At 37.8% G+C, this 26,397-nt stretch overlaps 4 protein-coding genes across 12 annotated transcripts; 3 read left to right on the top strand and 1 right to left on the bottom strand.

Annotated features, from left to right (window-relative positions):
* On the top strand, positions 1-10,474 carry SYP81 (syntaxin of plants 81). 6 transcript variants are annotated; one of them, XM_089925142.1, is made up of 10 exons: positions 1,207-1,452; positions 2,301-2,399; positions 3,224-4,523; positions 4,980-5,142; positions 5,534-5,617; positions 5,779-5,883; positions 6,907-7,056; positions 8,460-8,699; positions 8,814-8,945; positions 10,208-10,474. In XM_089925142.1, exons 4-10 carry the CDS (start codon positions 5,065-5,067, stop codon positions 10,349-10,351), a joined length of 933 nt encoding a protein of 310 aa, XP_089781268.1. In that variant the 5' UTR covers positions 1,207-1,452; positions 2,301-2,399; positions 3,224-4,523; positions 4,980-5,064; the 3' UTR covers positions 10,352-10,474. The 6 variants fall into 6 exon arrangements, with proteins under 6 accessions (XP_038981032.1, XP_038981029.1, XP_088559884.1 ...); XM_089925143.1 differs by having other exon boundaries at positions 3,224-4,602; XM_039125101.3 differs by lacking the exon at positions 3,224-4,523 and having other exon boundaries at positions 999-1,452.
* Positions 10,475-13,109: 2,635 nt separating this feature from the next.
* LOC103698707 (18.1 kDa class I heat shock protein-like) lies at positions 13,110-13,939 on the top strand. The gene has a single exon (XM_008780750.6). The coding sequence runs from the start codon at positions 13,232-13,234 to the stop codon at positions 13,709-13,711; it is 480 nt and encodes a 159-aa protein (XP_008778972.4). The 5' UTR covers positions 13,110-13,231; the 3' UTR covers positions 13,712-13,939.
* Positions 13,940-14,083: 144 nt separating this feature from the next.
* On the top strand, positions 14,084-18,309 carry LOC103698708 (uncharacterized). Of its 3 annotated transcripts, none has more exons than XM_088703759.2 (2): positions 14,084-15,762; positions 17,927-18,309. In XM_088703759.2, exon 2 carries the CDS (start codon positions 17,944-17,946, stop codon positions 18,178-18,180), a length of 237 nt encoding a protein of 78 aa, XP_088559885.1. In that variant the 5' UTR covers positions 14,084-15,762; positions 17,927-17,943; the 3' UTR covers positions 18,181-18,309. The 3 variants fall into 3 exon arrangements, with proteins under 3 accessions (XP_088559885.1, XP_088559887.1, XP_088559886.1); XM_088703761.2 differs by having other exon boundaries at positions 17,924-18,309; XM_088703760.2 differs by having other exon boundaries at positions 14,084-16,010.
* Positions 18,310-19,439: 1,130 nt separating this feature from the next.
* LOC113461567 (syntaxin-81-like) lies at positions 19,440-22,947 on the bottom strand. Of its 2 annotated transcripts, none has more exons than XM_039125099.3 (6): positions 22,494-22,947; positions 21,956-22,118; positions 21,481-21,564; positions 21,213-21,317; positions 20,037-20,186; positions 19,440-19,838 (listed from the first exon to the last, which is right to left on the bottom strand). In XM_039125099.3, the coding sequence occupies exons 2-6, from the start codon at positions 22,031-22,033 to the stop codon at positions 19,758-19,760; spliced, it is 498 nt and encodes a 165-aa protein (XP_038981027.1). In that variant the 5' UTR covers positions 22,034-22,118; positions 22,494-22,947; the 3' UTR covers positions 19,440-19,757. The 2 variants fall into 2 exon arrangements, with proteins under 2 accessions (XP_038981027.1, XP_038981026.1); XM_039125098.3 differs by having other exon boundaries at positions 22,573-22,947.
* Positions 22,948-26,397: the final 3,450 nt, after the last annotated feature.

Raw genomic sequence — 26,397 nt, 5'->3', positions numbered from 1 at the left:
AATTTTGATATGGGTTTTGCATTTGTGACAGTCTTACCCTATTACTGGATTGTACCGGAGCCATTTTCAATGTCAATGCTGGTAAAACAAGTGATACGGTTTGATGGTAAAGGTAGTAATTTTTACTGCACAATACTTGGTCGCATAGCAGATTAATTTTACCTTCGTCGCTCTAATGTTGAAGCTTACAAATTGAGACTTAGGTGCCACATAAGTGGTGATGAAGTAAGCAAGAATTTTATATTGTATAATAAACTAAGTTGAAGTATATGTGCATAATCATTTTATTATTGCTTTTTTTTTTTCAAATTTGCTGTTTTAAGCAATTAATATGCTGACCGATTCCTCTGAGTTTGAAAACATTGCTGTCAGAGAGAAGCAAGATGAGCAATTTTTTTGATTTTTTTATAAAATATCATTTTTGAGAATATATGATCTTATATATGTATATACAATATTTATTCTTTTTATATGTTTATTTTTAAATAATATTATTTTGAGGAAAAAATAGTATATTTTGAAAATTTTTAAAATATGTTTTGATTGTTATATAATATTGTTTTGAGGAAAAAAAATTTATGCTGATTGTGGGTTTCAAGCACACTAGCTTGACTATGTGCAACGTTTTTCGCTTCACCTCGCAACATGTAAATAACATTCTACTTAAATAATTTTGACATGAGTACTTAAAAGAAAGGAAAAACTCACATGTCCCGTCCAAAACTTTCTATCGTTCGTCTCCTTTTTGTTTTTTATTTCTTTGCTTCTCCTTTTTTTTTTTTCTTTCTATCCTCCCCCTTTTTGCCCATCTAGCCTCCTCCTCCTCTTCTCTTTTCCTTTTTTTTTCTTTTTTTTTAACAACATAAAAAAGATCATACACTTCTAATATAGATATGTCCAATAAAGTTAGCAAATTATAGAATATATTCCGGACGGTTAACAGATCAGTCCAAAATACTTTTTTAGGGTGCTCTACCACTAATGAGGCAATCTAGTCCGTAGTATTGTTTGTCAGAGACATACTAGATATCGGGCAGGAGCAAGTGAGCAGTCTTCAAAACCCGCCTTGCATAGGATTTATTTTGTGATACCCAGGAAAAAAAAAAAGAAAAAAAAAAAAAGAGAGAGAGAGGTGGACGGGCCGGCCCGAAAAGACCGGGCCCATCCACCATATACGATCGTGCCTAGGGCACGATCGTGGGAGGAGAAACACAAAAAAAAAAAAAAAAGGGAAGGGGGAGAGCGGCGGCGGCAGCGTCCGGGGAGAGGTTGGTCGCCGGAGGGGTTGATCGCCGGAGAGGAGACCGAGATCCGGCCGGCCACGGAGGAAGTTTTCTTCGGTGAAGACCTCCCGCAAACGGGAGAAAAAGCTTTGGACCCGGGCGTGTGCTCACGGATTTCCTCCTCCGATTGCTCGCCGGAAAGGCCGCCGGAGCACGCCGTCGGACCGAGGTAAGTGTGGCTTCCTTCTTTATGCTTCATTTGCTAGGATTAGGGCCTTGTTGATGGGGTGTTTGGTCGGTGAATCGTCGGAGAAGAGCCCGAAACAGGGTACCCCTGTTTCGGCCTCTCTCTTCCGGATTGTGCCGCCGCCGGCCACCGGGATTGGCCGGGATCTATGGCGGTGGGGTTGGTCAGGTTGCTGTGAGGATCGGAGAGGGATTTCTAGGGTTTTAGAGGGGATGGAGAGAGGTGGACCGAGATCTCCTACCTCGTGATCCCATCTCCCTTCTCTTCCTCTCATCGGTTGGCTGCCGGCCGGCGACGACGGTGAGGTGGTTGCTGGCGGGTGGGGGGAGCCGAGCCACCCTCAGGGTGGTCTTCCGTGGGTGAAGGGGGAGGAGGAAGGGAGGAAAGCATGCCGATTCTTGGGGGAATAAGAAGAAGAAGAAGAAGATATCTCTTCTTCCCTCCTCTTGGCCGGCGATGATGTGGCTAGTGGTGGCTGTGGTGTTGTCGGGTTGGGGAAGGAAAGGGCACAGCCACCATGGCTATTACCCTTAGACCAAAGAGATTTGAAGGAGGGAGATGTACTCCCAACCATGAAGAGAGAGGAATCATTCCTTTATGTTGGTCTCTTTACCGGGACCGGCCATCATCGCCGGCGTGGCAGCGGCCACGGCTGGCGACGACGTAGGCCGGTGGTACAAGATGGGAGTCGGACTATCCCGACTGCCCTAGATCTGGGAGGATTGAGATGTTTGGGGACCTGATGATGGACCCCATAACAGATGAGAATTATGGTTTAAAATATTTAAATATTGAATAATTTAGTTTGTGAAATATAATTGATGTTGTAGAGGAAGAGTCGGCGGAGCCAGGAGGTTTTGATCAGGGGACTCAGCACCCCAGCGCGTAGGTTGCGATTCGGACTGTGTTTGAGTCAGTCTACAATTTCTGTAAGAATCCCTACATCTGAGCACTTCTATGCATATATTGATTTATCGTTGGATTTATTTACGGTTTTGATGTTATTGCTTGTGAGTTGATATGATACATATGAGACGAATTTTTATCAACATATTTTCATTATTATGTTGTTATTGTTTATGAGTTGATGCGGCACCTATGAGGCGTGCATGTTGTTTATAATGAAAATATTGAGATAAATTCATTTGGGAAGAAATAACATATTTTTTGAAAATTTATGAAAATATGTGATGTGATGGGAATGTGATTGAACATGTAAAACTAGACATGTAATATGGGTTGGACTAACCTTGTCATGAGATAGCCTCTACGAGCTTATGCGTAGGATAGCGGCCACGAGCTGATGCGTGGGATAGCCTCCACGGGCTTATGCGTGGGATAGCCTCTACGAGCTTATGCGTAGGATAGCCTCCACGGGCTTACGCGTGGGATAGCCTCTACGAGCTTATGCGTAGGATAGCCTCCACGGGCTTACGCGTGGGATAGCTGCCACGAGCTTATGCGTGGGATTTGTGCAGTCTTGGACTGGGACATGATCTTGGTTAGTCCAACGCCAGAAATGAAAAGTTTGAAAACTTTGGAATTTGAGTAATACGGGAATGGATCACATAATGTGAAAAAGGATTTGTGTATATGTACTGATTACATACATTTGTTGTTTGTTGAGCTTTTGAAATGATGAAATGATATATATATTTTGATACTTGATTATTTTATGATTTTGTTGTGTATGGCTGTTGGGATTCTTACTGGGCTGGAAAAGCTCATACTACACTTCCATTTTTTTTCAAAGGCACTGGATTCGTAGAATCTGTCGGATGGGACAAGAAGTGAGCTCGATCTGGAGTCAGACTGCTAGATAGTTAGAAGTCAATTTATCTTTTATTTATGGACATTTGAAATTATGTAATAAATCAGTACATTGTAGCTGGATTTGATTGAATTACATCAATCTTTGATTTTGGCATTTATGGAATTATTGGAATTGTTGTTTATCTTAGGCCTTGCATGATCTTTAGGGCCTTGCTCTAGGGCTCATGCGGCCGGTCGCGTGCCGGACCCGGGTGACGGGTTCGGGGCGTGACATATTTAATCTTCGATGGTAATGAGATCGGCCCTCAAAACCTACTTCGATGGTCACAGAGGATGCTAGTTGCCAGATCCCGCACTCCACCTTAAACTTCCGAGTTGAAATGAAATATCCTAGCCTGCAGATTTTCCATGAATGTATTCCATCCAGTTAAAGTTTTCTCCCTTTCCCTTAAATCTATTTCCAGTTCAAGAAAGTTCTACCATCTTTTACATTAAAAAAAAAAAAGAAGCTAATGCAAATCCTAGTTACATTCTAGTTTCACCAAATTTCAGCACAAACCACAGATAATGTACTTGCATAAAATTTGCCGAAATTGAAAGCAAACCGAAAACTTTACCTTATTCGAAAGGGCAGCATTTTTTTCGGATTTCGAGAAAGAATCCTCGGCGCAACTCTTGACGGTCTCGACCAACTTCGTCCCACTGTCGCGAAATCAATTTTCTCGTTAAAAGTCGCCGTTTAACTGCTGGATCGATCTCGACGGCCCGAGTTTGCATCATGCGGTAAACTAAATCATTCCCGAAGTTTCGATCGATGAGAATGTCCTCGTTAGTGGCCCATACATGGACTTTGTCTAGTCCAGGTCCAGATGAACTCCGGCCCAATACTGTTGCAGACCGGCCCTTTATAACCAGGGGTTGTCTTTGTCTTCCTCAATCTCTCTTCGTCTCCCCGTTCCTTTTCCTTCCTCTCTCTCTTCATCAGTTCATCTCCTTTTTCTTTCTCCACTCCATTCCTCCATTCTCCACTCTTATCCTAATCCTTCCATCAATCCTAACGAGCCAATCACCGGCGACGCGCACCACATTCAGATCTCTTCTGCTCGTCTGATCTGCTTTCTTTCTTTTGTCGATTTCAAGTACCGGAGGCTGTGGGTCATCCAAATTCGAGTATAATTATTTCTACGTAGAGCAGCCATCCGAACTAGAACTTGAAAGTGGAATTGATTCGGTGGTTATATCAAGAAATCGAATGGAACCCTAGCCTGAACTTGAAGAAGGTAGATTCTTTTCATCTGTTTGTGCAACATGTCGTCCTTTTCTTATTCTCCTGGTGGATCGTTTGGAAGCCCCAGCTTGGTAAATGCTGCAATTGTTGAAATTCTGTTTTTTCCCCTCTGTTTACTGGATTTTTTTTGAGTAATTTATTATTTGATCTAGGGCTTATCCCTTTTTTTTTCGTGGTGGATTGCTTTGTGACATTCTTCAAGGAAAAATATCGCAAAATCTTTAAATATAGAGAATGGATATGAATGATCAAATTGGTGCTAGAATGGTTTTGAATTTAAATAACATGTTCACTGTATATTTCTTTGCCCTCTGAAAATTCTTTTTCAATTATATACTTAGTTTTGTCTTTCTTTTAAAAGCTGACAGCGCTAAGATTGGCTAGTTTGTGAGATATTACATTTGTCATGTTTGAGCTAGCATTCATTTGAATGTTGTGTCTGCCTCAGATACTGTAAAGAGAAAAGGGAAGTGACAATTTAGATAACAATGAGCACTTGCTAAAGTGGATGCTTGCTTACAATTGGTGAACTCATGGCCAATGTTAGGGATAGAACTGAAGATTTCAAGGATGCTGTCCGTGCTGGGGCTCTTTCCCTCGGATATACTGAGGTTGTTGATTATTTCCAGTACCTTTTGTTTTGTTCCTTTTGGATGTGGGGCAGGCAAAAGCTCCTGAACCTGATTTATGCTTTGCTAACCACTTTAGGAAATTAAATATAATGCTTTGAGCTATTATACTATGTTAAGTGGCAATACCTGCAACATGTAAGTGATATGCATGGCATATGAAAAATCCAAATGCCATGTAATTATATTCAGATTCAAATTTAATGCATGGATCTGAAATTGTCTTATAGAATTAGCATCTAAAGCCCAAGCCTGGGGTGAACTTGCAAAAATTTTGATTCCTATATCGTAAGCAACTTGTTTGCATGCATTAGCTTTGAATCTGTTTGTCTTTTAACAACAGTTGCTCATGGTCCAATTTCACATTTGACAGTCTAAATTGGCTGCAATCTTGGCGTCCTTTATTATGCACAAGCCACCCCAAAGGTCACCATTTACAAAAGCTGCACTCAAGACGGTATGAGAGGCTGCTCTGTCATCTTGATCTCTTCCATATCTTTTGTATTTTAATGTTTTCTTTCTTTGTCCTTTGAGACGGTTGTGATTTAGATTTTGGAAAAAAAACATGTGTTATTGTATGGGAGGTTAATGTTTACATTTTTATGTATTTATTTATAGCTCGAAAGCATCGCAGAATTGGAACGTTTTATTGTAAAGCATCAGAAAGATTATGTGGATTTGCATCGCATTACAGAACAAGAAAGGGACAACATTGAGCATGAAGTGAGTTATTCACCTACTTCCATTAACATCTTACTCTGTCCTATAACATATTAAATTGTTTTGTTCTATCGATAGTTTTTTTTCATACGAATATAGTGTTTGCAATCTCTTTTGGCTTTTGCACCTCTTCTCTAACAATTTCTTGACAGTTGGCATCTTGCAATTTTTTATCAAGAGAACAAAGTCAGAGCTATGTTTTTGAATGGAAGTAACCCAAAGATTCCAATTAGCAGAAACATGTGACTATGTAAGATGATTCTGATTTCCACAAATGGTCTGATTCGCTCACTGTTCAGTGCTTGAGTCATTCTTCATTTTCTTTCAGATCTTGGGACGTAGATTGGATGTTGCCTAATTTGAAAGCTAAATCAATGTGAGGGACCAATTGGATAGGGAACATTTTTTAACATATTTAACAATTGTGTGTACTTTAGATGGCACCCTGATTTGGCATAATCTTTTCTAGCATTTGGTCTGAGTTTTTTAAACTATTGAATGTTCTGGGACTTTATGTATATATTTTAGGTAGATTCATGTGCATGGTCCCTTTGATTGCCTAATGTATTGTAAGAAAAATATCCTTCGATAATTCTCCTGGAAGTTGGTGGATGATAATTGGGCCCTCTGCTCAAAGTGATGTTATTTGGTGTAGACATTGACCTTGACACATGGTCATTGTAACTAGATGTGCTGAAGAGAAGGGCATTACAGAAATGCATTATGTATTCTTGCTTTGCTGTTAGTTGTCTCATGCCGGATACTTGTTGAAAGCTTTAGAGGTCCTATTAGTTGTGTATCCACTGCTTAAGACTCATTATTCATTTACTTTTATAGGCAATCATGAAATCCTAACGTAAATATTTGGCACATAATATGTTACTTCAATTGTGAAACAGTTTTTTTTAATGTTTACTCAGTAGTATGATCTATTTCACATGGCTTATTTTTAATGATTGGTGGAGCACTGCTGGGATATTCTTGTTAATCTTTGTCTTTCTATTGATTAATGAGTTCTCTTTTCAGGTTGGTGTTTTTGTAAAAGCATGCAAGGACCAGATAGATATTCTTAAGAATAGAATACATGATGAAGAGAAGAACGGAAATTCTAAGACATGGCTTCGCATACGGGATGATACTTCTCATGCTGATATGGTAGCTCACAGGCATGGTGTGGTATGAATTAATGACCTTTCTTTGTGCATGATTCCTGGAAATAAACAATGGGGTTATAATGTTTTCATTCCTGCTACCTTGTTGTTTAATATGCTGGTTATAACATGTCTTGTAAAATCTATCAAGAAATTGCTTTATTCTATAGGTGTGCTCCAAATTTTGCCATACTACTTATGATGTCATTTTTCATTTCTTTAGGAAAAATCAAAAATTGGTGGAGGTGCATCATCAACCATTTTGTTAATATATGAAATAACAGCAGTAGACGGACAAAGATGAGGATATGTGCCCTTGAAAGTATAATGGTCTAGTGTTAATTATCAGTATGATGGCTATGTCAATGTGTGAGATTAGGAAAAAAGAGTGTATCTCAAAGTTGATTGTCTTTCTATATTCTGCCTGGTTTCCTATTATCATGTTGTGCTTCTGTGAGTGCTTGGTTGCATTAGTCTCATTTGTCGGTCTGCAAGGCTCCTGAATCACTATTTTTCTCTATAAAGAAAGTATCTTGTGGATGTGGCTGTTTTTTTCTGTTCTTACGTTTATCTAGTGAAACTTTTTTGGAATATTTACAGATACATCTATTGGACTTAAAGTAATTGCTCAACCATGAATTTTGATTTTGTAGGAAGCATTAGTTCTTAATGAAAATTTCATATATTTCCTTGCAAGAATCTTTATGGCACAACAATTTTTGCAGTCTGTGTGCTGAAATATCTTTCTTAACTTTACTGTCTCCATTATGAAAGATAATGGTCTACAGTGACTTTAGATTCTTTCATATGTTACTCTGAACCTCAGCTCACTTATATTGACTTCCAAAATGTCCTTGGGAATTCATATCAAGCAAGACTGAGGTGGTTTCTTGTCTGCTATTAGGTTGGACTGACCAATGTACTGTTACCCCAGTTTGACATGGTTGATTTATGGCTCAACTAGATTAGGTTTGAGCTTAATTATTACACTGTTAACATATTTTTTTAAATAAAAAAAAGAATATGGGCATACAAATGTGACCTGTAGGTGATTGTATGAACCGCTAGTGGCTTTTCAACCAGCAAAAGAATTACCTTTTTTTATTTCCATTTTGGGAGTTTGAGCAAGTTAGAAAAGAAAGGTATATAGGTGCATTGTTGTTTGATGTTGCTTACTCTTGTTCTTACAAGTGCGAGATAAAGGGGGCAGTCTGATCTTTTTGATCAATTGAAAGGTGTTGCATTACTTAATAGAATATCTTTTGTAGCATTTTGTCGAGTATTTCATTAGGTAAAGGTAGTTTCTGTGGATGCAGGATTTTGATGTGTCCATTTGTAATTCCTCTGGATTTGGTTTGCTTGTATTTTGGCTTTTAAGATTGAATTCCATGTTTACAATTTTCCTGCTAATTGTCTTCCTTACTGCAGGTTTTGATTCTGAGTGAGCGGCTCCACTCGGTCACTGCTCGGTTTGACCGGCTTAGATCTATACGCTTTCAGGATGCTATTAATAGGGCAATGCCAAGAAGAAAGATGCCGAGAATAGCTGACTCAAAATCTTTTGAAGCCTCTAAACCGGAGCTTACAGATCTTGGAGAGCAAATGCTGCCTTCAGGACCTGTGAAAGTCCAGGATCAACTTCTGGACGATGAAACAAGAGCTCTTCAGGTTATTAATCTTTAAAATGAGTAAGAGTTGATTTTAGTTTAACTATATATTTTCGGAAAAGTCAAGGTCTTCTTTGGCAATTGATAAATTTCTTTTCACAATGTACTTTATTAGGTAGAGTTGACGGGTCTCCTTGATGCTGTTCAAGAAACAGAAACTAAGATGGTGGAGATGTCAGCATTGAATCATCTCATGTCGACCCATGTTCTACAGCAAGCTCAGCAGATTGAGCATTTGTATGAACAGGTTAGCAGCTTGTTTGTTTAATGTTGATATTTAGTTCCTCACTTGGTTCATCTGATAGATACCTGACTACCTTCCTTGCCTCATTAGTGGACATATTGCTTATTGCTATTTGTATTGGGTTTTTTTTTCCTATGTCATGAAGATAATATATTAGACTGAACCATCTGCCAATTAGTATCCTTTTCTTTTCTTTACATGAAAATCTCTCATTAGTAATATCGTAAGAACATCTAGATTTCTGTACTACTAGTGAGTATCAAGTAGAGTTCCCTGTTGATCGCATAAGTTTCAGGTTGTAGTCACATGGAATTTAATGTGGAATTGATGGGTAGATCTCTGGCCTAGGACTATCCATTGGGATTGTTGTTGAGGACAATGGTGAAATGTGAAAATCCTGGCATTAGGACGTTTTTGCTATGGTATCTGCTCTACAAGAGGTATGCAAGTTCTGTCTAGGTCGGAGCTATATGAGGAATTTGTTACCAGCAGGAGGGCATTGGCGAGTGTTGACAGAGCTGCTGCTTTTTATTTTCTTTGGCCTGTCAGTCTGTGTAGTCTGTAGGCATCTGAAGACCCTGTAGGCTACAATAGAGGTTAAAAGAAAGCCATGATGGGTCCCATATGTCGATATGGTTATGTATTCTGGAAGTATGGAAACTCATGGGCAGAAGGAAGCAGCAATCCTTTGAAGCCAGCTTTCCTTCTAGATGCTGTTGCAGCATTGCAAGGTGTTTAGGATCACTGTTATGTTGTGCTAGGGGTGGATCCCAATGAGATGATGGATCAGTCATCCTTTTGACAATGGTAAGAAAAACAAATAGTGGTTGCTCTTGTATTTTTCGGGACAAAGGCTTGGAAGAAATGATGGCAACTCCTTGAGGCTGCTATTCCATTTAGGAAAACAAGTCATGCTTGCGTGTTTAATGAGAGGCAGATTTACACAACAAAAGGCAAAAAAACAGGGAAAGAAAATAAAGTGATGAAAACCAATTATTTGTATTTTGAGTCGATAATGAAAACATAAACTTTCTATAGTCCTTTGCTTCTTTTTTTTCTCTCTTTTATTTGCCTTTTAGTTTTTATACACATAATTCAGAACTCCTCTCACTGATTTCATAGGCACTCCTGCATTTCATACTTATTTTTAGTGGTTCTAGTCAATGTGCTCGATATTTCCAAAATAAAAGTGAATCTTGTACTTAGATTTACTAATATTGTTCTATGCAAATCTGATTTCTGAGCATCTTTTCTGTGGTTCTCAGGCAATTGAAGCTACAAAGAATGTGGAGCAAGGTAACAAGGAACTCTCTCAAGCAGTCCAGCGAAATAGCAGCAGCAGAACTTTTCTTTTGCTCTTTTTGTTTGTCCTTACTTTCGCCATTCTCTTTCTCGACTGGTATAGCTGAGTAGAGATGTAATTTTTCATTCCTTTCTTCTTGATGCCCAAATGACATAACTTAAAGCAGTAAACCAAGCGTACAGATCTATAATTAGTTTTATGGCCATAGTGAGTATTGTTACTTTTAAAATTGAATCTGATGATCCTTTTAATGTTAAAAGTAGGCAAGCAAGCATAAATCCTATTACCATCTTTGGAGGCCCCAAGTTTTCCAATGACAAAAATCATGCTTTCGCTGGCTGTGCCTATGAGTGAGAAGGGTTTGATGCTACCTGATATTTATGAACAAGTTATTCAGTGTACGATATACCTCGTCCAATCAGTTGATGTCATGCGGTGATTTTATGCGATGCCGGATTTAAGCCGAGAAAACAGCTGATTCCCGTCCTTTATGACCCCACCCCAACTTGGTGGCGACCATGGAAAGGGAATCCTGCGATCAATCACTGACTTCCAAGCGTGCAGACTAGTTCCACATGAATGAAGTCTCATGATCTGCATATACATTTTAAGATCTATCAGCTTCCCGTGTACCTCTGGTGAAATGAAAGTACCGTGTAAGCGTGCAAATCCTCCATGCTTCATCCATATTATGTGCGTACAATTAGTTGGTGTAAAGGAACCGGTGCTGCATTAATTTTTGTGAGGATCCCAAGTTCCCAACTGGTAGCCTTGTACCGACGCGTAACGACGTTTGCGAGGATCCCTACTGGTGCAAGCGCATGGTAGAGAAATTAGATAATATCCACGCTTCTCTTTCTTGGGACTTTAGATCCGGTCTCATCCCAATTTGTTTGAGGAGATTGTTGGCCTCTCAAAGCAGCTATCTGTCCATGACTCGTCTTGAACTGTTACCTTTCGGCTTCAATTCGCGACTTGGAAAAAACCAGGTCTAGCCTCAGGTTTTAGAACCTGGCCCGGCCAGAAGTATTTCCTGAATTAGGGCAGGCCCTGACATGATAGCTATGACTCCTTTGGCTAGAGGTGGTAATTGGTGCGACGGGGACGAAATTCTCAACCTTTACATTAATATCTGATTTATTTATAATCGAGTTGGAAGATAGGAAATATACATTCAACCATCAACTTGTTCAAGTTTTCACTTATCAATCATTTGTTCAAGTTTTCACTTATCAATCATATGTGCGACTAAAAAATAAGACAAAAGATAGCATACAAAGATCACATACAATAAAATTAAATTTAATTTCATAAAGCATCATCATCATAATCAATTTAAAAATTTAGCTTATATGATATTTCTAAATTAGCTAAAGATAAAACCAGCTAAAATGAAATTCCATGTGTTAAATCATATAACTCATCATGTCCATCACTTTTGATAATATGCTTAAAAAAAAGAAAAACAGCGATCTGAACTACATGGAAGAAATTCTGAAATTAGAGAGCTTCATCTATATCATAATTTTTTTTTTGCTAAATCGGGTGATTCATACGATTCTGATACGAATACATCTAAAAAAATCAAAAAGTAGCATGTCTCAAAATGCCCCTGAGGCAAGAAAACCATCCGTTCACAACCCATCGTTGGAATGATGGGCAACAAAAGAGGCCATCCAGACTGCGGCTCCATTAGCTTCTCAGTATATGTATGTAATAATAAATTAGGTGCCTCCTCTCAATAGGCTCCAAATGTACTGTAACGAGGGATGGACACCCAACTCCCTAACTTGGCCCTGAATCCACAAGATCACCGTGACAAAATTACTCTTTATAAAGATGGAGTCAACTCCCAATTTGCGTCGGACATAATGGCTAATACCTGCTCAGCCCTTAATTCTGCATCAAGCACCGAGGTATCAAAAATTAAGCTACCACCTGCAACAACTAGCCTCGAATCCGAGCCTCGGATCATAAAGCCCACTCCACTGCTGGTGCCGCTCTCCAACACACAACCATTGAAGTTTACTTTGAGGAAGCTCGGGGGTGAAAACTTCCAAGATATGAACATCGTCGTGGATGCTACAAGAGCTAAAGAGCTCTTGTAGCATCAAAGATATTCCATCAGTGTGCAATTGGATGATCTCCGCATCATGAACAAAGGGCTCTCTCCAATAAAAAAATATTAGAGGTAAGTTGCTTTCTCAAAAAAATCAAGCATTCCGAGCCAACCAGATATGATAAGCAATATAGGTAGCCAACGAGATATGATAAGCATTCCAAAGAGGCCTTAGCTAACCTCCACAGTTAGGGCTTAGGCCACGTGCTCCCAGTGGAAGAGAGCATAGTCAACAGACTCCTTCACATCACAACTAAAGAAGATAGGAGAAATGTTCAGGCCCCTTTTGCTTAGAACCCTCCAGTCGGAATATGGCCCTAAGAAAGCTTCTAGATGATCAGAGCACCTCTAGGATGAACTCGGAGCTTCAAGGTCCCTACTGGATAATTCCTAGCCGACTAGTTGCCTACTGGATAATCCCAGGTGACCCATCGGGTTACCGAACCTCACCCATTTGCGATCAATACTGATTTAACGTGAAACCAGTCGCCGACCTCAATTTATTGGGGATGGATTTTGGCAGGCTGGGTCGGATTTCGGCACCCCTACAGGTGAGGCCGCGCTCTAGCCTGATCTTTTAGTTCGGAGCTTGCTTCGGGCCTAGGCCCACCCAGCCCATTTACAACCTTGCCGTTTCCGCAGCAGCCAGCAAGTCTCTCTAGAAGACCGTAGTACCGTCGCGAACTCGCCAGGCGAGAAGGTCAGAGAAGCTTCGCGAACGATCTGTTCACTCGATAAATATCTCCTTCTTTCTTCCTCCCCTCATCCGCGGAAGTTCCTAGGAATACTCGTCTTGCAAAAGCTATCCGTCGTCTCAATCATCTTTCCCTCTATCTTTTCTTTAGTTCCTTGATCGTTTAGAAGAAAATGTCGCTTATCCCTCGCGGCTGGGGTTTTGGGTCGAGCATCTTCGATCCCTGGGATCCCTTCGAGGGCTTCCCGTTCGACACCTCCCTCTCCTCCTTCCCTCGTCTTTCCCTTCCTAGTGACTCGTCCGCCTTCGCCAACGCCCGCATCGACTGGAAGGAGACCCCGGAGGCCCACGTCTTCAAGGCCGACCTCCCTGGCGTCAAAAAGGAGGAGCTGAAGGTGGAGGTGGAGGAGGGAAACCTCCTCCAGATCAGCGGCGAGCGGAGCCGGGAGCAGGAGGAAAAGACCGACACGTGGCACCGCGTCGAGAGGAGCAGCGGCAAGTTCTTGAGGCGGTTCCGGCTGCCGGATAACGCGAAGATGGACCAGGTGAAGGCGGCCGTGGAGAACGGAGTGCTCACGGTGACCGTTCCCAAGGAGGAGGCCAAGAAGTCGGAGGTGAAATCCATCGAGATCTCTGGCCGAGGATCCTTTTGAAGGAAAAAGGTCTAGTGCAGGCGTCCTGTTTGTGTTTTGTTCTCAGTTAAGTGTGACTGGTCGTTTGTTGTTACTAGTGTGAACAGTCTGAAGGGTCTTTCATCTTTTTAGCGCCTACATCCACCTGCTGTGTCATGCTTCGTGAGGAGTTTTTTCTTTCTGGAATATCAGTTGCAACCTATGTAAGATTTGAACGTGAATAGATGCTACTGTTTTTTTTCTCGAATAGGTAGTAAAGTGTTCTGCTACTGTTTTGGACTTGAGAAACAAAAGCATCATGTTGTTTATTCGCAAGGGAAATTTGGTTTGAACCATCAAATTCTAAAATCTTCGTCAGGTCTAGTAACAAATATTAGCTAGTGCGAGCTACTTTACTGCTGAGTGTTACTCTATTCAGTAGTAGATGTTTCATTTGGTCAAATATCGGTTGTTACTTTCTTTTCAGGGCAACTTCATGACCATCCTTTTCTTTTCCAGAAGATGGTAATCAAATACTCGTGCAGCGTTTCATAGACATACCCAGAAACTGGATAAAGAAGAATCAATACTGGCCATGCTTTTTTTTTCCCCAAAAATTTGTTTGTTTCCTCATACATTCTTTTGAAGCGGCGCTTTTCATCTTTTTATTTTGGTGTGATAATGAAGATGGATCCTTCAGGTGATTTTGGATGCTCAGAAATTTGTATGTCGTTACTGGGGGACTTCTGAACAATGTAGCTTTTTAATAGATATTTAGATGCAGCAATTTCCTCTTGAGCTGTATCTATTGAATTCAAGAGATGTGCGGACACAGGCTCATCCGGCCATACCTCCTGTTTTTCATCAAAAACCCAATCAATGATGATCTTAATGTGTAGCACGATGCATGGATCTTTAGATCTGCACGTCTAGTTTTTCTGACGTACGAGGCCTTCCGTGGACATGGGCAGCAGTTTTATCAACTCCGATTATTAGAAGAAGAAGAAGAAACTCTGGCTAAGCATATGAAGGTAGTGCAGAAACAAATCTGCAGATCAGCTGGGCATCAAGTTGATCAACTGGAGATAATGAAAAAAAATTATGCTATCAAATGTTGCGGGTTGGTTCTGTCTCGGCTCCTAAAGTTCACAGCTCCACCATTTAGGCGACAACGAGGAACACAACGTCCATTGATCAGAAGAGTCGAGCAATGCCTCCTCCAGCTCCAACGTGATGCTACCGAAGTATTAGATTTCAGCGCTCTTTAGAAAAGGTCTTCAAATAAGATGCCAGAATCTTAGGTTCCTACCATTGCCCAACTCACTCAAACTGCCTTCAAATCTCTACTAATACCCCCCCGTACAGAGAGAACATAAGAATGGATTTTATGTTAAATCTTCCAGAGGGGCTTTGAATAGTTTCTAAGCCGTTTTGTTAGCATAATTTTAAAGATATAATATTTTTTTATTAGCATAATTTTATATCATCTTATATTCTTATTTTTTATTAGTGTTTTTATTAGAGTAATTTTAGAAATCATATAACAATATTTTAGCACATTGCGCTACGACTCACCTAGTAGCATATGCTAGAAATGAATTCTCATAATAAGAAAATGCGAAATTACAACCAGATATCCATATCACCCTACAAAAACACTGGCATTACCGTAACATCGCTATTATCCCACACACAAACAGACCATAAACGTTAATTTTAGTTGCCACTAACATTGCAAAGCCCCTCTGGCTCGAAATTTCAACCGGAGATCTCGCTGGATTTCGCCTCGGGCTTCTTGATCTCCTCCTACACCCGATCGTTTCGTTTCCGCTGGAGTTTCTGGCTTGCTCCGGCTTCTCTTCGACAGGACCCAGAAGGAAGATATAGAATCCTCCGGTACCTTCATCTTACTTTGACCGCGTAGACCCGGACTGCGCCGCTTCGAAGCGGGTCCGTTTCCAGCTGGAATGGTCTAGATTAACCAGGTCGAGGTCGAAGTCGAAATTTAGAGAGATTCGCCATTCTTCCTCATCCAGGATAACACGGCAGGTTGGAGAAAAGCGCGGCAACGTTCCCCGAAGGGAGAGATCCAGGTTTCATTCTTTTCTTTTCAGTTTTCTTTCTCTTGAATGGGAAGTCGTATTCGTTGCAAAATAATCGCGTACCCTTTTTGTGTGATTTTTCGTCTGTATTTTTTTTTTAATCGAGCAAGATTGAAGCATGGAAAAATCGAGAGGATTCGCAGGTCGATTTCCTTTTTTTTTCTCTCTAAAACGGTTCTTTGATTGATGCGATAGGATTGCCTAAACTGAGCTTCTTGGTTAATTCTAGCCGTTGTAAGGTAAATTTTTTGATCCCTTTCCCGTGTTACCATTTATTGGTCCTTCTTTTCCATTTGTTTTCGTTCCTTTGAAGATTTCGATTGGTCTAGCAAATCCCCTTTTCAAAAATTATGCAGAATATGCGGGTGTTATGTGGCGCCTGATTTGGTCGAAGATTTGATTTAATTGGACGTCATAAATTTGTTGCCCCATCGAACCCTAACTCTACATCCCCACTAGCTTGTATGACGGATTTGTGATCTTGCTTGTTATGAACTTGAATAGATTGCCCGAGAAACTGCGATCAGACGAGATCGTATTTCCTTTTATTTGCATCTTATGGGTTAGCATTTTGTTTCTTCTATAGTACTAATCTTGCACTTTGTGCGAGCTTTGATTCTTTAAGATCTTCATTGTGGACTACTTCATTTTTAACTTCATATCATAATTGAATAGATATTGGAGTTAGCCTTGCGATTCGTAGAACATTTTGGTGGCATGTACTGTTCAAGCTTTGAACCATGATCTAACACTGTTCCCAGGGAAGTAGAATTTACAAGGTTAGCTTGTTATAGAGGTTTAGCGTACTTATCAGTCTTCCATCAAAGTGAATGCTGATGACCTGAGAACACATCCAGTTAATAAGCACTGAAAAACTTTTTCTTTTTCTGTTTTTCATTTTTAATATACATGGGTTTTCAGGGTCATGCCTATATTCGAGTCAGGAGGGCATAAGTAACCAGATATGTCACAGTGAGAGTCTAACTATAAAGGCTGGATTTGTTCTATAATTTAGGTTCTATTTCTAAACTATAAGAAACTGAAGTCTAGGACTTGGAGGCTTAGGCTCTGGGAGTGATAATGGAGACTGGACAATGAAGAGGAAGCGTAAATAAATAGAAAGCGACAGTATGCAAGAAAGGTTGAAGAGAACGATGCAAATGTTAAATGTCATTGTTCTGTGGGGTGCTTGATTTGCTGTTGGATTATCGTGAATAATTTTAAGCATGTTATTCGAGTACAAATGCATGTAATGCACTAATGCCGCCCTTTTTTAACTGTAAAGTAAGAGCATCTACGATTTAATTGGATAAAGGTTATGTCTGCTGGAGGAAATTAGTTATATAAATTAGCTTTCTAGCTCAGTGGAGCAAATATTTTGTAGATGGAAAATGAGTTTGTTCTCTTATTAAGCTGTTAAGGGACTTGTCATTAGGTGCGTATCATTCCAATCCCGGAGTTCCCAATAGCTTATGAGGTAGTTAACAGCTGTACTAGTCTTTGATATTGGTACTTAGAAGAACATGTTAAGGGATTACTGTTTTTTATCAAGCTTGGAGATAATATACTTTGAAGAACGGATTAAGCACATGTTTGGAGATATACTTTGCTAAGAAAAACCTTTTGTAGTTTGGCCTGTAATAATGGTTAAATTGTGAGCAACCATTACATGGATAAAGAATATTTTGAACTTTGAAGCAAATATATTTATCTTTAGATTAAATATTGCAGTGCTGCTACTATATCTGTATTCTGTAATGGAGCAGATTTCCCCCCACCCCCAACTCTTTTTTACTTTGTCTTTCAGTAGCCCTTGAAGCTACTTGCTTGTATGGTCTACGGTTCTTCAATTTTAACAAAACTAAAGTGGACTTTAGTTTAATTAAATGCTGAAAAGATGACCTCAAAGAACATGTCCTGATAGTGTGAAGACATCTCTTGAAAATAATGTCTTTGTTACCTGTGGCACCAACATGGTCGGATTCAGTAGTGGCTTGGTTAGCACTCTAATGAGCTATTTACCCATCAACTTAATGCTTTTCTTTTGGTGGGGAGAGGGAGGGGGCGCTTCCTTTTGCCTCTTCAAGAACCAAGTAGTTATCTGACAAGCTGTTGAGATCTATATAACCTGGCAAACATTTTTGGTGTAAAGCAGGACTGCATTGTGCAGAAATGGGCTTGTGGACATTGCTTGAGGGTTTTTTGCTTCTTGCAAATGCATTGGCAATATTGAATGAGGACAGATTTCTTGCTCCTAGAGGGTGGAGTTTCTCTGAAGTTTCAGGAACTGGTCAAGCAAAGTCATTGAAGGGCCAACTCATAGGGCTTATCTATGCAACACAGTATTTGAGAGTTCCACTTATAATTCTAAATGTTATCACAATTCTTGTGAAGTTGGTCTCCGGCTGAGTTTGACATGTCATTGATCAATTGTTCCTGTCAAAATTTTGTTTGTTTGAACTTCATTTAACTGTAATTCAACTAAACGTGCCTGCACTGTGTGGGGATCCAATTTTCTCCATGTGTTGTTGATGTTCATCATGGTGTTGATGATTCTAGTTGATTTGAGATGGCAAATAGATGAAAGAAACGGTTAAAAATAGGTTGTGGATTGCCATTTGAGCTCCTTTCAGAATCTTGCGAGTCATCATACAGGACAAGCAGATGAAGGAAAGCTAGGTGGGTCTTTTTCAATTGCGGCAAGTTAATACAGTGCTTGTGTAGCTTGGCAGTGGTATGAACCATGTTGACTTCTTTCATGCGACCAAAATGGTTCATCGTGATATTTTTAGGTTATTAAATTTTATATTCTACCAACCAATTTTAGCTTGTAGGTTATAATAATTTATGAAATATAAACCCTTCTACAGGCAGGCATACACATTCCATGTGCCGAATTTCCAGCTCTCCTCTTAAATCAAGACTTAGGTACATATTCACTCTTTGCTCTGTTCCACTGTGTCATATATCTAATCTAACACTTTTCAGTTTTGTCAATAAAAAAATAAAAGAGATTGGGATAGCAAGAAATCCAATCATATAAAAAAAAATCAGGACATCTCCATCTCATAGAATTTAAAATCTTAAACAAAATTTTATTGGATACGATTCGGCATGTTGATGATTCTACAAACTGCTATACAAATGAGAGAATATGGAAGAGTAGGAAGAGGAAAAAAAAAAAGTTAGCCGGTGATTTAATGGAGGAGAATGAAGTAATCCCACGACCTGCTCAATTTGAGTGCCAAAAAATTTAAAAAAATAGAAAAAATGATGAATGTAATGTCCAAATTTAATTTTTATTTATTAATAGATAATAAACTGCTTCATATAGTTCTTATTTATACTTATAAGTTCTATTCTTGCCCAACTTAATTTTAAATATAAAAAAATAAAAAGAAGGGCCAACTTTTGACCGTTCTCTTTTTTTTTTTGGTAAAAAAAAAATGCCACATGCGTTTGCCATCTATATACCTTTAGTCTCAAAGCTGAATTATATACCATGTACCTCGCATCTGCTTGCACTGCTCTTGAGCATCTAAATAAACTTTTGATTCAATAAGATATTTTTTTTCTTCTGAGGGGCGAGAGCACCCTTGCAAGAACCGATCGGAAATGTGATAAATGTAACAAACCAACTATAAGCAGTAAAACAGACCAACGATAAGTAGACAACAATGTACCGCATAAGTGATGACATAAATATCAAAAGTTAAATGAGAAATAAAAAATATAAAAACTAATACAACCAGCTAATTCCTATATAAACATGGACTAAAATAGTGATTCAGGAGCCTTGCAGACCGACAAATGAGACTAATGCAACCAAGCACTCACAGAAGCACAACATGATAATAGGAAACCAGGCAGAATATAGAAAGACAATCAACTTTGAGATACACTCTTTTTTCCTAATCTCACACATTGACATAGCCATCATACTGATAATTAACACTAGACCATTATACTTTCAAGGGCACATATCCTCATCTTTGTCCGTCTACTGCTGTTATTTCATATATTAACAAAATGGTTGATGATGCAGCTCCACCAATTTTTGATTTTTCCTAAAGAAATGAAAAATGACATCATAAGTAGTATGGCAAAATTTGGAGCACACCTATAGAATAAAGCAATTTCTTGATAGATTTTACAAGACATGTTATAACCAGCATATTAAACAACAAGGTAGCAGGAATGAAAACATTATAACCCCATTGTTTATTTCCAGGAATCATGCACAAAGAAAGGTCATTAATTCATACCACACCATGCTTGTGAGCTACCATATCAGCATGAGAAGTATCATCCCGTATGCGAAGCCATGTCTTAGAATTTCCGTTCTTCTCTTCATCATGTATTCTATTCTTAAGAATATCTATCTGGTCCTTGCATGCTTTTACAAAAACACCAACCTGAAAAGAGAACTCATTAATCAATAGAAAGACAAAGATTAACAAGAATATCCCAGCAGTGCTCCACCAATCATTAAAAATAAGCCATGTGAAATAGATCATACTACTGAGTAAACATTAAAAAAAAACTGTTCCACAATTGAAGTAACATATTATGTGCCAAATATTTACGTTAGGATTTCATGATTGCCTATAAAAGTAAATGAATAATGAGTCTTAAGCAGTGGATACACAACTAGTAGGACCTCTAAAGCTTTCAACAAGTATCCTGCATGAGACAACTAACAGCAAAGCAAGAATACATAATGCATTTCTGTAATGCCCTTCTCTTCAGCACATCTAGTTACAATGACCATGTGTCAAGGTCAATGTCTACACCAAATAACATCACTTTGAGCAGAGGGCCCAATTATCATCCACCAACTTCCAGGAGAATTATCGAAGGATATTTTTCTTACAAGACACTAGGCAATCAAAGGGACAACATGCACATGAATCTACCTAAAATATATAGATAAAGTCCCAGAACATTCAATAGTTAAAAAAACTCAGACCAAATGCTAGAAAAGATTGTGCCAAATCAGGGTGTCATCTAAAGTACACACAATTGTTAAATATGTTAAAAAATGTTCCCTATCCAATTTGTCCCTCACATTGATTTAGCTTTCAAATTAGGCAACATTCAATCTACATCCCAAGATCTGAAAGAAAATGAAGAATGACTCAAGCACTGAACAGTGAGCGAATCAGACCATTTGTGGAAGTCAGAATCATCTTATATAGTCACATGTCTCTGCTAATTGGAATCTTTGGGTTACTTCCATTCAAAAACATAGCTCTGACTTTGTTCTCTTGATAAAAAATTGCAAGATGCCAACTGTCAAGAAATTGTTAGAGAAGAGGTGTAAAAGGCAAAAGAGATTGCACACACTATATTCATATGAAAAAAAACTATCGATAGAACAAAACAATTTAATATGTTATAGGACAGAGTAAGATGTTAATGGAAGTAGGCGAATAACTCACTTCATGCTCAATGTTGTCCCTTTCTTGTTCTGTAATGCGATGCAAATCCACATAATCTTTCTGATGCTTTACAATAAAACGTTCCAATTCTGCGATGCTTTCGAGCTATAAATAAATACATAAAAAATGTAAACATTAACCTCTCATAGAATAACACATGTTTTTTTTTCCAAAATCTAAATCACAACCGTCTCAAAGGACAAAGAAAGAAAACATTAAAATACAAAAGATATGGAAGAGATCAAGATGACAGAGCCGCCTCTCATACCGTCTTGAGTGCAGCTTTTGTAAATGGTGACCTTTGGGGTGGCTTGTGCATAATAAAGGACGCCAAGATTGCAGCCAATTTAGACTGTCAAATGTGAAATTGGACCATGAGCAACTGTTGTTAAAAGACAAACGAATTCAAAGCTAATGCATGCAAACAAGTTGCTTACGATATAGGAATCAAAATTTTTGCAAGTTCACCCCAGGCTTGGGCTTTAGATGCTAATTCTATAAGACAATTTCAGATCCATGCATTAAATTTGAATCTGAATATAATTACATGGCATTTGGATTTTTCATATGCCATGCATATCACTTACATGTTGCAGGTATTGCCACTTAACATAGTATAATAGCTCAAAGCATTAAATTTAATTTCCTAAAGTGGTTAGCAAAGCATAAATCAGGTTCAGGAGCTTTTGCCTGCCCCACATCCAAAAGGAACAAAACAAAAGGTACTGGAAATAATCAACAACCTCAGTATATCCGAGGGAAAGAGCCCCAGCACGGACAGCATCCTTGAAATCTTCAGTTCTATCCCTAACATTGGCCATGAGTTCACCAATTGTAAGCAAGCATCCACTTTAGCAAGTGCTCATTGTTATCTAAATTGTCACTTCCCTTTTCTCTTTACAGCATCTGAGGCAGACACAACATTCAAATGAATGCTAGCTCAAACATGACAAATGTAATATCTCACAAACTAGCTAATCTTAGTGCTGTCAGCTTTTAAAAGAAAGACAAAACTAAGTATATAATTGAAAAAGAATTTTCAGAGGGCAAAGAAATATACAGTGAACATGTTATTTAAATTCAAAACCATTCTAGCACCAATTTGATCATTCATATCCATTCTCTATATTTAAAGATTTTGCGATATTTTTCCTTGAAGAATGTCACAAAGCAATCCACCACGAAAAAAAGGGATAAGCCCTAGATCAAATAATAAATTACTCCAAAAAAATCCAGTAAACAGAGGGGAAAAAACAGAATTTCAACAATTGCAGCATTTACCAAGCTGGGGCTTCCAAACGATCCACCAGGAGAATAAGAAAAGGACGACTTGTTGCACAAACAGATGAAAAGAATCTACCTTCTTCAAGTTCAGGCTAGGGTTCCATTCGATTTCTTGATATAACCACCGAATCAATTCCACTTTCAAGTTCTAGTGCGGATGGCTGCTCTACGTAGAAATAATTATACTCGAATTTGGATGACCCACAGCCTCCGGTACTTGAAATCGACAAAAGAAAGAAAGCAGATCAGACGAGCAGAAGAGATCTGAATGTGGTGCGCGTCGCCGGTGATTGGCTCGTTAGGATTGATGGAAGGATTAGGATAAGAGTGGAGAATGGAGGAATGGAGTGGAGAAAGAAAAAGGAGATGAACTGATGAAGAGAGAGAGGAAGGAAAAGGAACGGGGAGACGAAGAGAGATTGAGGAAGACAAAGACAACCCCTGGTTATAAAGGGCCGGTCTGCAACAGTATTGGGCCGGAGTTCATCTGGCCCTGGACTAGACAAAGTCCATGTATGGGCCACTAACGAGGACATTCTCATCGATCGAAACTTCGGGAATGATTTAGGCCCTGTTTGGGGGAGTTGTTGGCAGTAGAGCTGTTGGAAGTAGAGTTGTTGGAAGTAGAGCTGTCTGAAGTAGAGCTGTTATAAAAAGCTGTTTGCTGTTTGGTAACTACATTCATAAAGTGCTGTGGTACTTTGTTATGTGTTTGGTAAACAAAGTGAGAAAGTACTTTTATATGACAAAATTACCATAAAGGACATTGCATAGTATTATACAACACAACATAATAAAACATAACAAAAATTAATACATAAATATACGATATAGTATAATATTATTGTAATATAAAATAATATTATGTTAATATAGCATAATAGTAAAATAATTATTAGAGTAAATTAATATTTAGTAATATAACATAATATTAAATTATTTAACATACATATTAATGTATTATGATATAATGTAATATATATTATATTTATAGTATAATACAATAATAAAAGTATAAAATATTATAATTATTAGTATAAATTAAATTCTCATAATTTAACATAATATTACATTATTTTAAATAACATATTAATGTATTATAATGTAATGTAATATAATACAATATTTATAGTATAATACAATAATAAAGGTATAAAATATTATAATTATTAGTATAAATTAATTTTCCATAATATAACATAATATTAAATTATTTAACATAACATATTAATGTATTATGATATAATATAATATGATATTATATTTATAGTATAATACAAAAATAAAGGTATAAAATATTATAATTATTAGTATAAATTAATTTTCCATAATATAACATAATATTAAATTATTTAACATAACATATTAATGTATTATGATATAATATAATATGATATTATATTTATAGTATAATACAAAAATAAAGGTATAAAATATTATAATTATTAGTATAAATTAATTTTCCATAATATAACATAATATTAAATTATTTAACATAACATATTAATGTATTATGATATAATATAATATGATATTATATTTATAGTATAATACAAAAATAAAGGTATAAAATATTATAATTATTAGTATAAAATAATTTTCCATAATAATTTTCTATAATTTTCCATAAAATAATTTTCCGCGGTCCAGGGGCTCTTCTTCGTGGTCCACGCTCGAGGAGGACCTCAGCGTGGGCCGCGAGGTTGATGATAAAAAAAAAAAACAATAGATTGATTTTGAAAGGTATGGAAAGGATTAAAATTTTTTTCTTCTAAAATGTGGTTCAAGAGATGCATACAAAAATTGAAAAGAAAAATACCTTTTTTTACGGAAGGAAGTCTGACGGCTTGGATTCTTGGCTCTAGCAGATTTTTAGGTTTATATAGGGATAAACTATGTAATTATGTTATTTTAATATGGGCATTTTTGTCAAAAATACAGCTTTCCAAAAAAGCTGAAACAGCTTCCTCCCAAAAGCTCCAAATTGGAGCTTCCTTCCAAAAGCTGTTTTCAGCTTTCCGCAAAAGCTGAAACAGCTTTTTGAAAAATTTACCAAATACGGTTTTTCATCTAAAAGTACTTTTGGAGGGCCAGAAAGTACTTTCTGGCCCTCCAAAAGCTCCCCCAAACAGGGCCTTAGTTTATCGCATGATGCAAACTAGGCCGTCGAGATCGATCCAGCAGTTAAACGGCGACTTTCAACGAGAAAATTGATTTCGCGACGATGTCAGTGGGACGAAGCTGGTCGAGACCGTCAAGAGTTGCGCCGAGGATTCTTTCTCGAAATCCGAAAAAAAATGCTGCCCTTTCGAATAAGGTAAAGTTTTCGGTTTGCTTTCAATTTCGGCAAATTTTATGCAAGTACATTATCTGTGGTTTGTGCTGAAATTTGGTGAAACTAGAATGTAACTAGGATTTGCATTAGCTTCTTTTTTTTTTAATGTAAAAGATGGTAGAACTTTCTTGAACTGGAAATAGATTTAAGGGAAAGGGAGAAAACTTTAACTGGATGGAATACATTCATGGAAAATCTGCAGGCTAGGATATTTCATTTCAACTCGGAAGTTTAAGGTGGAGTGCCGGATCTGGCAACTAGCATCCTCTGTGACCATCGAAGTAGGTTTTGAGGGCCGATCTCATTACCATCGAAGATTAAATAAATCCTATGCAAGGCGGGTTTTGAAGACTGCTCACTTGCTCCTGATATCTGGTATGTCTCTCTGGTGGACTGGTGGTTAGATATATTTATCATGAGACTACAGACTAGATTGCCTCATTAGTAGTAGAGCACCCTAAAGAAGTGATTTGGACTGATCTGTTAACTGTCCGAAATATATTCTATAATTTGCTAACTTTATTGGACATATTTATATTAGAAGTATATGATCTTTTTATGTTGTTAAAAAAAAAAAAGGAATTGAGGAGAGGAGGAGGCAGGCATACACATTCCATGTGCCGAATTTCCAGCTCTCCTCTTAAATCAAGACTTAGGTACATATTCACTCTTTGCTCTGTTCCACTGTGTCATATATCTAATCTAACACTTTTCAGTTTTGTCAATAAAAAAATAAAAGAGATTGGGATAGCAAGAAATCCAATCATATAAAAAAAAATCAGGACATCTCCATCTCATAGAATTTAAAATCTTAAACAAAATTTTATTGGATACGATTCGGCATGTTGATGATTCTACAAACTGCTATACAAATGAGAGAATATGGAAGAGTAGGAAGAGGAAAAAAAAAGTTAGCCGGTGATTTAATGGAGGAGAATGAAGTAATCCCACGACCTGCTCAATTTGAGTGCCAAAAAATTTAAAAAAATAGAAAAAATGATGAATGTAATATCCAAATTTAATTTTTATTTATTAATAGATAATAAACTGCTTCATATAGTTCTTATTTATACTTATAAGTTCTATTCTTGCCCAACTTAATTTTAAATATAAAAAAATAAAAAGAAGGGCCAAGTTTTGACCGTTCTCTTTTTTTTTTTTGGTAAAAAAAAAATGCCACATGCATTTGCCATCTATATACCTTTAGTCTCAAAGCTGAATTATATACCATGTACCTCGCATCTGCTTGCACTGCTCTTGAGCATCTAAATAAACTTTTGATTCAATAAGATATTTTTTTTCTTCTGAGGGGCGAGAGCACCCTTGCAAGAACCGATCGGAAATGTGATAAATGTAACAAACCAACTATAAGCAGTAAAACAGACCAATGATAAGTAGACAACAATGTACCACATAAGTGATGACATAAATATCAAAAGTTAAATGAGAAATAAAAAATATAAAAACTAATACAACCAGCTAATTCCTATATAAACATGGACTAAAATACACACTTAACCTCGACTAAAGAAAGTGGCATGGTAAATCAACTCAAGATTATGGAGT

This window comes from Phoenix dactylifera, chromosome 8 (genome assembly GCF_051530095.1).
Source record: "Phoenix dactylifera cultivar Ajwa chromosome 8, Ajwa_hap1_PhDact_Kaust_v1.1, whole genome shotgun sequence".
NCBI lineage: Eukaryota > Viridiplantae > Streptophyta > Magnoliopsida > Arecales > Arecaceae > Phoenix > Phoenix dactylifera.
Note: the sequence above shows the minus strand (reverse complement) of the source record. Positions and strands in the feature narration are given on the sequence as shown.